General features: G+C 48.8%; 1 protein-coding gene across 1 annotated transcript in view; it reads right to left on the bottom strand.

Moving 5' to 3' along the window:
* KLHL29 (kelch like family member 29) overlaps window positions 1-13,413 on the bottom strand; it is a 300,062-nt gene extending 286,649 nt beyond the window's left edge. The window contains exons 1-2 of the mRNA XM_028099660.2: window positions 13,329-13,413; window positions 12,857-13,074 (exon numbers count right to left, since the gene is read on the bottom strand). Of these exons, the coding sequence (XP_027955461.2) occupies window positions 12,857-13,074; window positions 13,329-13,413 (303 nt within the window). The remainder of the gene's footprint in view (window positions 1-12,856; window positions 13,075-13,328) is intronic.
* Window positions 13,414-14,268: the final 855 nt, after the last annotated feature.

The raw sequence follows: 14,268 nt of genomic DNA, 5'->3' as shown, positions 1-14,268 counted from the left end.
AGATGACTTTTGTCTGAGTTCCTGGAAGGCAGGAATTTCCCTCCCACCCCTAATTTCCTATAAGCCGGTGACAGGCAGAACAGAGGGCAGTAAAGCTATTATTAGTGTCATTATAGGGGGTAGCTAGGTTCCAAGAGATGAAGTAAGAGCCCACCATTTGTAGGAGGCCCTCCTAGGCTGCTGAGCCCAGATCGACCTGGCAGCGAAGGCCATGGCTCTTCGGCAGGAGGCCTCACTACTTCATGACAGGAGATACTGCCCAGAACTCTGTAAAAAGGGGACATTGACCTCAGAGTCAGACTACAGATTCACTGGAGAATGGGGCACAATAGAGAGGGCAAAATTACTGTAAGGAGAGACTAGCTCACGCTTCAGTCTCAGACGAAAGGTGTTAACAAAGCTACCGAAAGAATACATTAACCAGGCCGGAGTCTCCAAACCAGGGAGGAAGGGGCCAAGCTGGGAACTGGCCACCCCAGTCCTGCCCGAGGAGAGTGCTCTGCCCCCTCCTGCCCCCACGCTCTGTCCCCCAGGCATCTGGTCACTTCTGCAGGTGGCCCCCTGAGCTGGAGATGGTGCAGTCATAGCTCAGGGACACTGACCTTTAAGACCATCTACCAACCTCCTGTCTGCATTGCAGTCACCAAGCAGCCTCTTGATGTTTAGCCTCCCCTATGATGTGTCTTCAGGGGGAGAAATCTGTTGAGTGGCAATACATGGGCCTGGGTCCACTGGATAGCCTATTTCTAGTGTAAATCGCCGAAATGCCATCAACTTGGAGACCGTTCAACTCTGGGTATGCTGCCAGTCAAGTGGGAAAATCCCAAGCATGGAGAACTTGTATGGGAGCCCCAGCCTGTGTGGACACCCCCAACTGGCCAACTAACATCCTCACTTGCTGGTGGTGGGTGTCTCCAAACACAGTGCCACCCAATGTCCATCCCCAGGAGAATGGACACACAAACTGTGGTACCGCCATGGACTACCACTTACCAATAAAGAATGACCTAAAAGGGACACAAGTCAACATGGATAAATGGCACACAGGGTATGCTGAGTGAAACCAGCTGGGCACGAAAAGGATGACACACCGTATATTTCTGTTTCTATGAAAGTCAACGGCAGGCAAGGCTAATCTCTGGTGACTCACATAAAAGGCAGTTGGAGAGCAGAAGGGAGATGGCTAGGAGAGGGGTACAGGGAACTTTCCGGGTGAAGGAAATGTTTTATATCTTGTTTTGAATGGTAGCTACACAGGAATATACAATTACCGAAACTCACAGAACTGAACATTTAAGATCTGTGGACTTTAGTTTATGGCCTCAACTGTTATACCTCAAATAAAATAAATACAATGCCCACCACGGGGCTAGGCACACAGCAAGTGCTCAATAAGGCCTGTTGAACTGTTAAAGTAAATGGTTCCCCCTGCCACCCCCAGCAAATTGTTTAAAGAATTTATTAGGAGAATCAGTTTGCAGTATGTTTTTTTATAAGTCTGTTTTTTTTTATTGTGGTAAAAACGCATACAATTTACTGTTTTATTAAGTGTATGGTCCACCATCATTAAGTATATTCACGTTGCTGCGCAACCATCAACCACCATTCATCTCCAGAACTTTTTCATCTTCCCAAACTAAAAGTCTGTATCCATCAGACAGGAACTCTCCATTCCCCTCCCCTCACAGCCCCTGGCAGCCACCATCTTACTTTCTGTCTATAGGAGTCTGACTACTTTAGGTACTTCATACATGTGGATTCATACAATATTTGTCTTTCTGTGACTGGCTTATTTCACCTTATTTCACTTAACATAATGTCTTCAAACTCATCCACGTTGTAGCGTGTGTCAGATTCTCCTTCCTTTTTAAGGCTGCATACTATTCTGATATACGTATAAACCACATTTTCTGTAACCGTTCATCTGTGGATGAGCACCTGGGTTGCTTCCATCTTTCAGCTATTGTGACTAATGCTGTTACGGACGTGCAGGTGTGAATATCTCGGTCTCTGTTTTCACTTCTTTTGGGTATATACCCATAAGAATTGCTGGATCATATGGTAATCGTATGTCTAATTTTTTGAGGCACTGCCATATGGTTTCCAGAACTGTTTTATCATTTTGTGTTCCCACCAGCAGTACATAAGGTTTCCAATTTCTCCACAACCTCCCCAGCGACTGCTATTTCCTGCTTTAAAAAATTTTTTATAATACCCATCCTAATGGGTATGAAGTGGTATCTCGTCATGATTTTGATTTGCATTTCCCTAATTATGAGTGATGTTGACCATCTCTTTCATGTGCTTATTTGGCTACTGGTCTGTATTCTTTGGAGAAACGTCTATCCAAGCCCTTTCACTTTTTTGGGGGGGCGGTGGGGAGAGGGAGAGAGAGATTCTTAAGCAGGATCCATGCTCAGCACGGAGCCTGATGTGGGGCTTGATTTCAAGACCCCGAGATCATGACGCGAGCTGAAATCAAGAGTCAGACGCGTAACCAACTGAGCCACCCAGGCGTGCAGCACTTTGCCTATCTTTCAATCGGGTCGTTTGTTGTTGAGTTGAAGGTAAATAAGATTTCGTGGCAACTCTGAGAACCCAGTCTTGCCCTCCCCACTGTCACAGGCTCAGTCCCTAGGTGTCACTCTCACATCCCCTGTCCCTGCCCCGCCTCCAGTGTGGTCACGGGGAGGAGCACAGAGTTAGGACAGGCGACTTGCCTCCCCTTCTGCTAGGACAGAGGAGACTATCCCTGGCCCAGATGTCTATTCCAGATATCAAAACATGTTTCTGAAGACCAGACATCCTGGGAGGCATACCTGGAATCAAAACAGCTGACAGTTACAGCCAGCTCTCAAACTGTGACGGGGGAGTTCACTGAGTGCCACCCCCCGCCGAGGGCCCTGCGGCCACCCCTAGGAGTCTGCGCCCACAAAGATGGCTGTTTGTGGTTTCTATAGAATCTAGGAGGGAAGGTTTAAATTTGTAGGTGAAAACCTGAGCAGGGTGGGAATGTCCTTCTCACTTGGGGATGTGAGGGAGACAGCATAGGGAGAGGCAGGGGTTGTCATCTAGAAACCCAGGGCTGCAGCCCTTGCCACAGGATGATGGTTTGTGTTGTCTATCCCAACAAGGCACTATTCCGAGCTGCGTTCCTACTGGTCTCTCCATGGCTGCCTGCAACCTTCCCTTCATGTCTCAGTCACTGGTACCTTCCAGGTGAAGCATGGTTCCCGTGAAGATAATCTTTCTACTCTGGGGCGGGGGAGGGGGGGAGGAGAAAGTTTAAATCTTAATGCCATTTGATTGTGGAGAAAGGCAGTTTCTCCACGTCTCACGAAGCAACCCAGGTGCTCCTTTTTTTTTTTTTTTTTTGGCAATGTGTTGCCATAGATTGGTAGATTGAGATGCTTTTGCTCTTCCACTTGGCATACCTAAGCTTCAGCAAGAAGTATGTTCCACAGTTTGAATATTATTCAAGTTTTGATGATGAAAGCTGGCTGGAACAGCATGACCTGGATAGATTACAGCCCTCTATTTACGGTAGGCTCTTCGTTAGCAAGATCAGCCAGACCCACACACTGCACACGGCCTCCAGGTCTCAGCAGCCCAGCTTCCGAATGTGGTACTTACACTTCCCAAATTCGGTGGCCTTCACTTTGGGTTCAGAAACCCAGGATCAGAGCATGCTCATCTTATATTTCTTTACATCAACCAAATAAGCTAGTTCAATGGCAAAATAAACCGCCCGTATCTCAAGAAATCAAAATCGTGCAGAAATGCAACAAAATGGCCTCAAGAGAAGCGTGGGTATGAGCTCTCACTCGGCATCCGGGAGATGGACTTGGGATGCATGTAAACACTGAGCAGGTGCCCCTCATCACAGCCCACCCCAAATGGCAATCATGTTCTGGACAGGACAGACCTGGCAGCTTTCCCTGCTAAGGTGAGTACTGCCAGATTGGCCAGAATTCAGTCTGCTTGTTATCCTAAAGGTGGCAAAGTTGGCCTCACTGATGAGGGATCCTGGACAGGAGCTTTAGAAAATCACTGAGCAGGCTTTGGCAAGAAACCATATCTAGGCTTCCACACTGTACTCCCCACCTGTCTGTACTGAAGGACCAGGTTTTGGGGTCTTGTTGGTATCTCCAACCCTTAAAACCAAACTGTGGTCCTACCATGCATGACTAGACCACAGCTCACACCATATGGCACTCTCTGGGCAACTTACGTGAGAGTTTGACAAGGCCCAAACTGGTCTATACCTTGCTGGATAAGCCTAAGGATCATGCTCCTGGCTGTCAAGGCAATGTCAAAGGCAACAGAACTTTCTAAATGCTAACTTCCAATTTATCTTGTCACAGACTGGTAACAGTTCGTGGCTTGGCACCAGCCTGAGGACGAGGCCTCGAGGAGCACTGTTTTTAACTCCTCTACTGGCTTGGAAAGCCTGGTCAATGGCGGCAGGATCCAACTTATGTGGTTAGGCAGACTTGAATGGACATCCACAGCAGCATTCATGATCAGGTTATTCCCCCTTTGGTCTCAGAACTTCCCAGGAAATCCTTGGACCGGATCATTCATTGATCTTACTCTGCTTGCTTTCCATATGCTTCATGAGGAACCACGGGCTTCTGAGCTAGACTGGGAGCTCTCCTGGTTGGGACCCTGTCTTGGGGTGTCCAACACTTGAGAACCCAATGTGGGCCAAGTCCAAGGCTAAAAGACAAAGATGGTCCTTGTCCTCAGGGAGACCATGATTCCCAAGATGAATCCAGAAATAGCCACTTGTTCACGTGATTTGGAGAACCCAACCCACCCATATACACAGACAGCATTTGTGACATGCCTGGCCCTGTTCTTGGCACTTTGTAAACAGGAACTCATGTCCTTCTCAGATATTCACTCCTCACACTTTTAAGTCAGTGTCCCTTAAGAAGCCTCTGACCATGAAGAAAAGTGGTCAGTTAGACCTAAGCCTTCAAGATAACTAGGAAGCAAGCATTTGCTCAGTTTACAAATGTTGATAACAGTATGTTGAAGTATGAAGGTATCTGAAATCATACGGGTAGGCCTCTGTTTCTTGGAGTTTATTTCAGGCCTTAAAATAAAATTAGCAGGACCCTCAGCTTATTATAGCAACTGTGGTAATCAGCGAGCAATGTGGCTAAATGTGTAATTACTGTGTTATTTTAATAAGCAATTTATATTCTGTATGAAAGGGGATATTGGCTCTCTCCCTTTTTTGTAGGTTGGCAGTTGTCTGGATGCTAGGCTTGTTCATCCCTTTAACCCATCCAGCACCCCGTTTGTTGATCTGACCTCTGGCATAATGCTTTGTCTCTCTAGAACTCATCTGCAAAGTGGGAATAATGCCATCCATGTCACTGGGTGAGCAACAAATGAGATGCCACACAAAAGGAGTGGTGCCTGCTCAGTGAACAGTTACTGAGTCTACACTCACTCAGAAGCTCCAGAAGCTGAGCACATATCATTAAAGTTCCTTGAGAGGCTAACTTCAGTTGCAGGGTTGATCCAAAATCAAATGCTCAAAGCTGACAATGTGAAAAGAGAAGAGAAGGGAGAAAGGAAAGTTTATTTAAATCCTGGCTTCACCATTCCCCACCACCTCTTAGTGTAGCAAAATGTCCAGAAGGAAAACAGGGACAATGTGAAAAACCGTTAGGTCTCTAATTTGGCCTAAGCTTTTGACTAGGTTTTGCTTTTTTACAAGATAGAGTCCTCTTGTCTGTTCTTGCCTCTCTGCCTCACCCCTGACCCTGCTTCTGAGAGCTTTGCGGGCATGCTTGAAGAAAAAGAAAGCCTCATGACTGATTTTAACTTTAGGGTCAAAACCAGCCCCGGAGTAAGGAAGGGGGAGGTGGCAGGGCCAGACAAGCAGGCACGCAGGCAGAGCCTGCGCCAACCCGGTGCCCTCTGCAACCCAGCCCTTGCTTGGCACTTCCTGTGCGGCCACTTAGTTATAGGTCTGATCACAGGCACCGGTGACCATGCTTTTCTCGTGGTGACTCTCAAACTGGAGAAGTCCTCCTCCGCTGAACGAGGGCTGGAAGAGTTAAAACAGGGAGCAGACATCTCTTCATGGTGTCTGCTGCAAACTCTATTCACCCCGTCTGCCCATCTCCCCCCCCACAAAAAACTCATCTAAAGAATAAAAATAGGAATTCCTAGGTGTTTTATTTTCCTTTAAAACAATGCTTTTGTGAAACGCCACAAATTAAAAAATCTGGTGGGGACAACACCTTGCAAGTTAAGTGTGATACGAAGAATGGACTTCGTGTTGACTGGCAAAAGTGCCAAATAGATTCAAGTTATCACAGGAGTGAAGAAGCTCCAAGAAAATTAGTCTTCAAAGTCTCAAATCATAAATCCTAGAAGATTCCATTTAGATTAGTTAGAATTCATCAACAAGCATATTTTATAGATATGTGCCCAAATATAGCACCTAAAATTCCACACAATGAAAAACCATGAAGATATAACTACATAGCCACTGAACAAAAAGAAAATCCAAAAAGTAGTCTTTGATGTCTATTACCTGACACCTTCTCTGGGCATAAACTGATGCAGGAAAACATTTTCACTATGGAGTGTTGTGCCCAGCACTGTGCTAGGCACTGGGATTCAAAAGTGAACGAACTAGATCAGTCTGTAGTGCTTCTGGGTGGATCCTTAATTCTTCGTACATCATTTCTACTCTTCAATTTGCTCTTTATTTATTATGCTGTCTAACACAGGAACAGAAGCCATTAAAGCATCTAAAAGTTTTTCTCATTAGCCTTCCAGGACCAGAGGAAACGGAAACAGGTGGGCACATCTAAAAGTATAGTGAATGCTTTTCAGACCTGGTTAATGATTCTTATTTAAGCTCATATTCCCTCTAATAGAATTATTTTATTTAAAATGTTCATTAGCACAGACAATGCAGTCCCTGACGAATAAAAGGCATTGTGAAGAAGTGCAAATGCAGGAAGACCCTGTCTAGAGTATCAGAAACACATCCACACACAGAGAGAAGACAAGACAAGACAGATGGACTGGTCGCTGATGGATGTGGATTCGAACAGCTGTACAATGTGGCTAGATTTGTGGTCTTGGGCCAGCTGATTACCTCTCTGAGCCTCATCTTCATTTGTAAAATGTGGATAATCCCTACCTTGCAGTGCTGATATGGGGATTAGAAATAATATATGTAAAGTACTAAAATATAGTGGGCAATCAAAACTGGAAGCTATTATTATCATATTATTGGCATTTGTTCCAGGTTTGATGATTGAATAATGGGTAAATTAGCTGACCTCTAAAATCCCTATCAACTCTAAAGTTATGATACTAAAAAATGGAATTAAAAGTTCATATATGAAATCCACTTAAAGATATTTTTAACTATTGTAATTGTGATGCAAATCTCTTATGCTTTTCAGAATAAGTACTGATAATGAGACTCGGAGAATACATATATATTCACGCAGCTAGTAGGCACCAGCAACTGGACTTCACCTCTGACACTAAGCCTTCATCTTTACCCACTCTGCAATATTGCTGCAACTCAGACAAGCAGCCCTAAAAAGCAAAACAGAATAGATTCGAGGGACTTGCCAGGAAATGTACACACAGGAAAGGAAGAACAAATGTTAGTCACATGTACTGTATTCTTTGTTTGACTGTGTTCTGTTGACTGCAATTTCGCCAAGTCTCCTAAACAGAATAATATATTAGTGTAAAAAGTGGCTGAATACTGAAATCCCTCCTCTGGGTGTGTATCCAAAAGACCTGAAAGCAGGATCTCGGAGATACTTGTATACCCATGTTCATACACATAAACTGGAGGATTCCACCTGTGTGAAAGATCTAAAGCAGTCAAATTCACAGAAACAGAAAGTAGAATGGTGATTGCCAGGGGCTGGGGAAGGGGGAAATGGGCAGTTGATGTTGAATGGGAACAAGGTTTCAGTCTCACATGATAAAAATATGTTCTGGATATCCATGTACAATGATGTGGATATTAATCCTACAGAACTATACACCTAAAATAGTAAAGATGATAAATTTTTATGTTTTTAAACCACAGTTTAAAAAGAAAGAAAAGTGGCAGATTATATGTTTGTATGTGTGTGTGTGTGTGTGTGTGTATGTTTTTATATATATTTATGTATATGTGTGTATCCTTAAAAGAGTTAATGGTTTAAAAATTTCAAAACTCTAGGGGCACCTGGGTGGCTTAGCTGGTTAAACATCTGACTTTTGATTTCGGTTCAGGTCATAATCTAAGGGTCTTGAGATCAAGCCCCATGTGGGGCTTGGTGCTCAGCGGGGAGTCCGCTTGAGATTCTCTCCCTCTGCCCCTGCCCCCCGCCCCCCCACTTGTGTGCGCTCTAAAATAAATCTTTAAAAAAATTTCAACACTCTATAAAATAATTATAAAGATTGATACCTGTAGGGCCAGTAGCAGCCTCTGAATGTCTGGGGATGACCTCTTGGCCCAAACCCGATCCCCTGCCCTAACAATGTTCACCTGTTCTGTTCTAGCTTCTGAATCATCATCTGCTGCCACCGTTAAGCATTTACAAACCATCTGAATTTCATGCAGATATCCTCTCTCAAGGGAAATGAGAAATCTTCCCCTTCCCACTCTAAAGGTGGAAATGCCCCAAGACAATTAAGTTCATTTCACGAATAGCTGTGTTGCTAATGATCAACTCGCCTCACCTTAATTTGCAGCTCCAATTTCCCTGTTTTCAAGTGATTTCTTTGAAGAAAGTATAGACTACCTTCCTGGCCTAGGGTGTTGGGCAAGTAAGCGTGTAGCTGTTTCAAGAAGAACCACAGAATCTGCTTTCAAAGTGCTCTTGATCTCTCATCATTTTTGATACAACAGGCAGATAAAGAATTCTGACTCATTTTTCCTTCTTAGCCAAAATTATTAAGACCATTTCTATGGTAAAATTTACTTCAGATGAAGTATTCTCCAGTGACTCTGTTACCCAATTCTTCTAGCATATTGGGAAATGACCCTCAATTTCCTGAGTAATAGCAAATGAGCCTCTTCTGCACAAACTACAAATATTCTTCCATTTTCTAAACATTTGGGTCTCCATGTGATTTAAGTGTTCACAAAGAGATTTCTTGTTCTCCAGTCATCCTACATGGTTCCTGCCTTGGTTTATCTTTACTTTCCACAACCCATCGCTGGATTTCTTAGTTATGGTGCTTCTTCCTCCCCCTACGCTCATGCGGGCATTTAGTTGACCGATTATAGAATCACAAGGTTGGTTATAATTCCATTTCTCCATCCGACTTTGAACTTAAGTGTTCCAATTACTTTGCTTGATCCTAATAAGTCAGTAGCGTGCTAATGCTTGCCTTGATATTTCTGAAATATACAGGGTGTGATTAGCATGGGACTGCATCATTAGAAAGCAAAATGAAAGCGGGTGAGCAACATCATGGCTCGCATTTAAGCAAAGCTGCCTGGTCAGTGAGCTTACAATATTACAACGATCCTAGGGATACTATATGCTGTGACTAAACATATATTGTATTTGGAAAATCCTCTGACACTTCGGAGCCTTCTGTCTTTTGCTACTACTAGAAAAGATCCTAGAAAGATAAAACTAAGGAAGGAAGGAAGGAAGGAAAGAAGAAAAGGAAAAAAGGAAAGAAGGAAAGAAGGGAGGAAGGGAGGAAGGAAGGAAGGAAAAATCTTTAGTCAATTCTGCCGGATTGCACTGACGTCCCTGGGCCATAAAGCAAGAAAGCTTTACGGTAAGCCTGCTGGAAGAAAAAAAAATACTCATGCACACACACATTATCAAATGAGATGCTAAAGAACTACATTAGCATCAATGGTGTTATCTGAGTCTATTAAAAAAAATTTAACCCCTTTGTATCTGTGTGTAACCAGGAAAAGTGTAAACTTTTGGAAACTAGCAGGAAAAAAAAGGAAACACTTTAAACTGGCAATGATTTGCAGCCAAATCAATTGATAAATAAAAGAAAAAAAAAGACGGCACAACTGAAATTGATGCCAAAGATTTATAAGGTTGACTAAGTAAACAAAAATGGAATGGATCACCATGGAAATGCATGAATATTGAAATAGGCAAGATTTGAATAGACTAATGATATGCCTCACTTAGACTGACAGGTGTTGATAACAACTCTGACACTCAATCCACACCAACATCCACACTTCTAACATGTTTATTCCTAGAAAACGGGAGCTGATTTAAAGGTTCCTTTGGTAAGAGCTTATAAGAAAAATACATTTTCTAATCTTAAAGGGACTAACTCAATTCTCATCTACTTGAAAAACAAGAAAGGTTTTATCTATTTGCTTTCTGGATATGAGGAGCTGCAGTTAGCAGAAGTCATTCTCTTGGGCTCTACTAGTCTTTGTTCCAATAAACCTCCCACAAAACTGAATTTTCAGTCTGGCTTATCTCCCACACTGGGTACTTGAAGTATGACCACCACTCATTAGAAACATAATTAAAAAGACACAACACTAGATCCACCCCCACCCCCCAAGCACATACAGATGAAAACCAATAACCCTTAATCTATTTGTTACCATAGCTACCATAGGATTTTTTTTTTTTTTCAGTACAACTCTAGGTATTTCCTTTGGATTGTTGCTTGCAAATGAAAGTTGGAGACCTGTAAATTCCCGTTAACTGTGTAGAAATGGGGAGACTGAGCAGAAGAAAATGTTTTTCTTAATCATGGACCAATATGGTTTATAAGATGCTTGTACAGAAAAGTTATTAAAATTGGTTAAACGCATCAGCCCATAAGCCAATTTAAATGTCATTAAATTCATAGAGTTTAAGGACACATATGCTAGTAATTCCCTGATTTATAGCAGGATGATAAATCAAGAGCACTGAGAACAATGCATGGGACAGGGACTATATTCATCAGTGGCACACAGCTCCCTACCTGCATAAACACCTAGATGTGACTACTCGAATACATGCATACCAAGCAGCCCTTCAAGTATTCACCTGTGCATTAGAGGGCAACAATTTTACCAAGCGCCAGGATGAACAATCTGTAAAATTGTCCCTTACCCCCCAAGAGTGAAAAAGTTAGCTCTATGCTTCCCCAATATAATTTTTTAAAACATCAGGAATTAAGTGGGCTAATTAAATCTGTCATTCACCCTACACCGAAATAATTCCCTAAATATGCTCTCCTAGGGCTGAGCTGGACATAAGACCATAGGCAAGGGGAGGAACTCTGTAGGGACCAGACAGATGACTTTCAGGAGACCGAAATTAGGGTAAATATAACTGTAACCAGGACAGATCTGTCACTGCAGGAGGAGTCCGAATCCCAGCATAGCCCAGCGTAGCTCGGCTGATGAGAGGCTGAAGCCTGCATCAGTGAAACCTGACTGTCCCTGAACTGACGAAGTGGAAGTTTCGCGGGCGGCAGCAGCACGGCGTCCTCAACGGTCCGGTCCCTCCAGCGCCGAGGTCTCGCCTAATGCTACACAAATACCTGCGTCCACGATTCGCCCGGGGCGCGCCGCGGCGCAAGCACCGGAGGGCAGGAGGAGAGCGTTTGCAGAGCGGCAGGGATGGCAAAGGCGGCGGCTCCTTACCCATCAGCATCCCCAGGAACCCGCGGGAGGACCAGCCAACTGACCCTGTCTGCCGTTGGGTTCCAGAGCCCAGGAACAACAACTGGCTTCTCAGCTGGCGGACCCAGGCATCCGAGACTCGCGCTTTGCCCCCACCCCTCGTCCGTGACGGCTGGCCCCCCGCAGGCAGCGCGTCCCCGCCTTGTCCAGCTAACGGAGCCCGGATCTGCCCCGGGAGCTGCCTGGGACCTGCCCCGGCTCTTGGCTCCGCTCTCCCGGCCCCCCAGGCGAGCGCGCCCCTCCCTCGGGGCCGTGGGCCCCGGGCCGGCGCTGCCCAGCGCCGGCACCCGCGCCGCGACCGCAGAAAAACCTCGCGCTCTCGGCCCGCTCCAGGCCACGGAGACCCGGACGTGAGCCGTCTGCCACCCTGCAGCCCCGCCGGGGTCGGGGCGCGCGTCCACACTTCCACATTGCACAGCTCGGGGTCCACACTATCCTACACATAAACAACCTCTCCCCACCCAACACCACATCCTCGTCCCTTCACCATCCCCATGGGCTCTCCTCTCCGCACCCCCAAACACGCTGGCACCCAAAAGGTGTTAAGGGAAGGGGGGGTCACAACCAGGTCTGTGCGGGTTCCCTCCTCATGACTTACACGCTCCTCTACCTCGAAAGTTACTTGGCATTGAGTGAAGAGACCCAGTCCCCAAATGCGGGGTCTGAGGACAGGAAGGGGCAAAACCCCAACCCCTCTTCCCGCTGCACAGAGGCGCGCGCCTCCCCAAAGGGCAGGGCGCGCGGCCGCCCCCGGGGTCCAGCCCTTCGGTGCCTCCTCCTGGCCCCCAGTCCCGCGCGGGCCCTGGGCCGCTCCGCGGAGGTGGCCTGGAAAGGAACGCGCACTGCCGGGCCCAGCCAGGGGGTGCCGGGGCCGGGGCCACACTCGCCTCCAGCATCCCCGACCATCGCGACATTGGCTCCGGGCAACCCCAGTGCATACACACCCGGGGGCAGGAAGTTTTTCCCCCCTTTTTCCCCCTGGAGTAGCGCAGGCGCAAGGGCTCCTGCATGCAGCCTTGCGAGTCCAGACGCGGGAGGCTCCTACCGCCGCCGCCGCGGCCGCCGCGGGAGCCGAGCCCAGCGTTCCGGGTTCTCGGGCCCCGCTCCCAAGCCCGGCCCGGCCCCGCGCAGCCGCCAGGACCCGGGGTCCCCGGCGCCGCATCCTTGGCGCCCCAGCCTGGCTCTTACCTCTGGCTGCGCCGCTCCGGCCCCGGCCCGACGCCCAGAGAGCCGGGGGTCGCGGGTGGGCGCTGGAGGGCTGATGGATAGGGGACGGCGCCGGCGGGTAGCGGTAGCTGGGGCCGCTCCGGTCCTGGCCGGGAGAAACGGATCCAGGTCCACCTCCTCGCGTTCCTGCTCTCCGCCTTCTCCCCCCTTTCCTTCTCCTCCTCCTCCTCCGCCGCCGCCTCCCGGCAGCCCAGGGAGGATGCCCGGGAGAGGGAAGTCAGTCCTTCTGCCTGTCAGCCTGTGCGGCTACGCGCGGCGCGGCTCTCACCGAGGCGGCGGCGGCGGCGGCGGCTCCGGCAGCATCGCCCCCGCCCTCTCCCCGCAGCCGCGGCGGCCGCGGGGCTGGGGCTGCTCCGGGCTCGGGCTCCGGGCGGGGGCTGCGCTCAGGCGCGGCAGCCGCCGGGGCTGCGGGCGGGCGCTGCGGAGCCGGGGCCGGGGCTGGAGCTGCAGCTAGATCCGCGGCGGCGGGGACGGCGGCGGCGGCGCGGGGGCTGGCGCGGCCGCGGCGCGGGGACCATGCTCCCTTCTGGCTCGCTCCGCTCCGGGTACCGTCTTCTTTAGCTGCGAGGGAGGCGGGATTCGGCGCGCAGCCAGGGGCGGGCGGAGCCAATCACTGGCGCCCGAGTGGGCGGGGGTGGAGGGTGGGGGAGGCGGGGCGCCCCCGGCAGGGCACCCGGAGCTGCTCCCCGGACCCGAGGGACAACCCGCAGCGGCGCGCCCGGCCCGGGCCGGAGTACCGGCGGGTATGTCCGTCCGTCCGTCCGCCGCCCCCGTCCCCCTCCCCCCCTCCCGCGGTGGCTCCCGGCTCGCCGGACTCGGCGGCCGCGCCCGGTGGATGCGCGGCGCGTGGCCCCGGCTGCTCGGCCCCGGCCTCCCGGCCTCGCCTGCCCAGGGTTGGCGGACGCGGCCGAGGGAGCTCCCCGGCTGCTCTCAACACCTGAGGAAACTGGCAGGAAAGTTTGAGCACGAAAAGTCCAATCGTCTTTCAGCTTCCGCCCTCCCTAGGACACTCCAGCCACGGAAAGAAGGAATTGTTCAAATCTCTGAAGAACCGCGACTAGCCCGCCCATCCTGTCCAGCGACCCTCTCGTCTGTCCAGACTCGACTCTCCCCATTGCACGAGGACTTTCCTGTTTACACTGACCCACTGGAATCCACCCGACCTCTCTGTTTAGTCAGCCCCTACTCAGGCCACACCAGCCTTGCATGTCTACACTGACACCCCCCCCCCCACGTACACACATGCCACCACGATCTACACTGACTTTCTTAGCCCCTTCACCTCTCTGTCTACACTTGCTGTCCACACAGACCCTAACGTCAACCCTAATAGGAAAGGGTTTGGCTGGAGGCCCGTGGCAACCCCCAGTGCG

The sequence above is a fragment of the Eumetopias jubatus genome, unplaced genomic scaffold (assembly GCF_037043125.1).
Source record: "Eumetopias jubatus isolate StellerSeaLion01/CBP00866 unplaced genomic scaffold, mEumJub1_p1.0 scaffold_9, whole genome shotgun sequence".
Lineage (NCBI taxonomy): Eukaryota > Metazoa > Chordata > Mammalia > Carnivora > Otariidae > Eumetopias > Eumetopias jubatus.
Note: the sequence above shows the minus strand (reverse complement) of the source record. Positions and strands in the feature narration are given on the sequence as shown.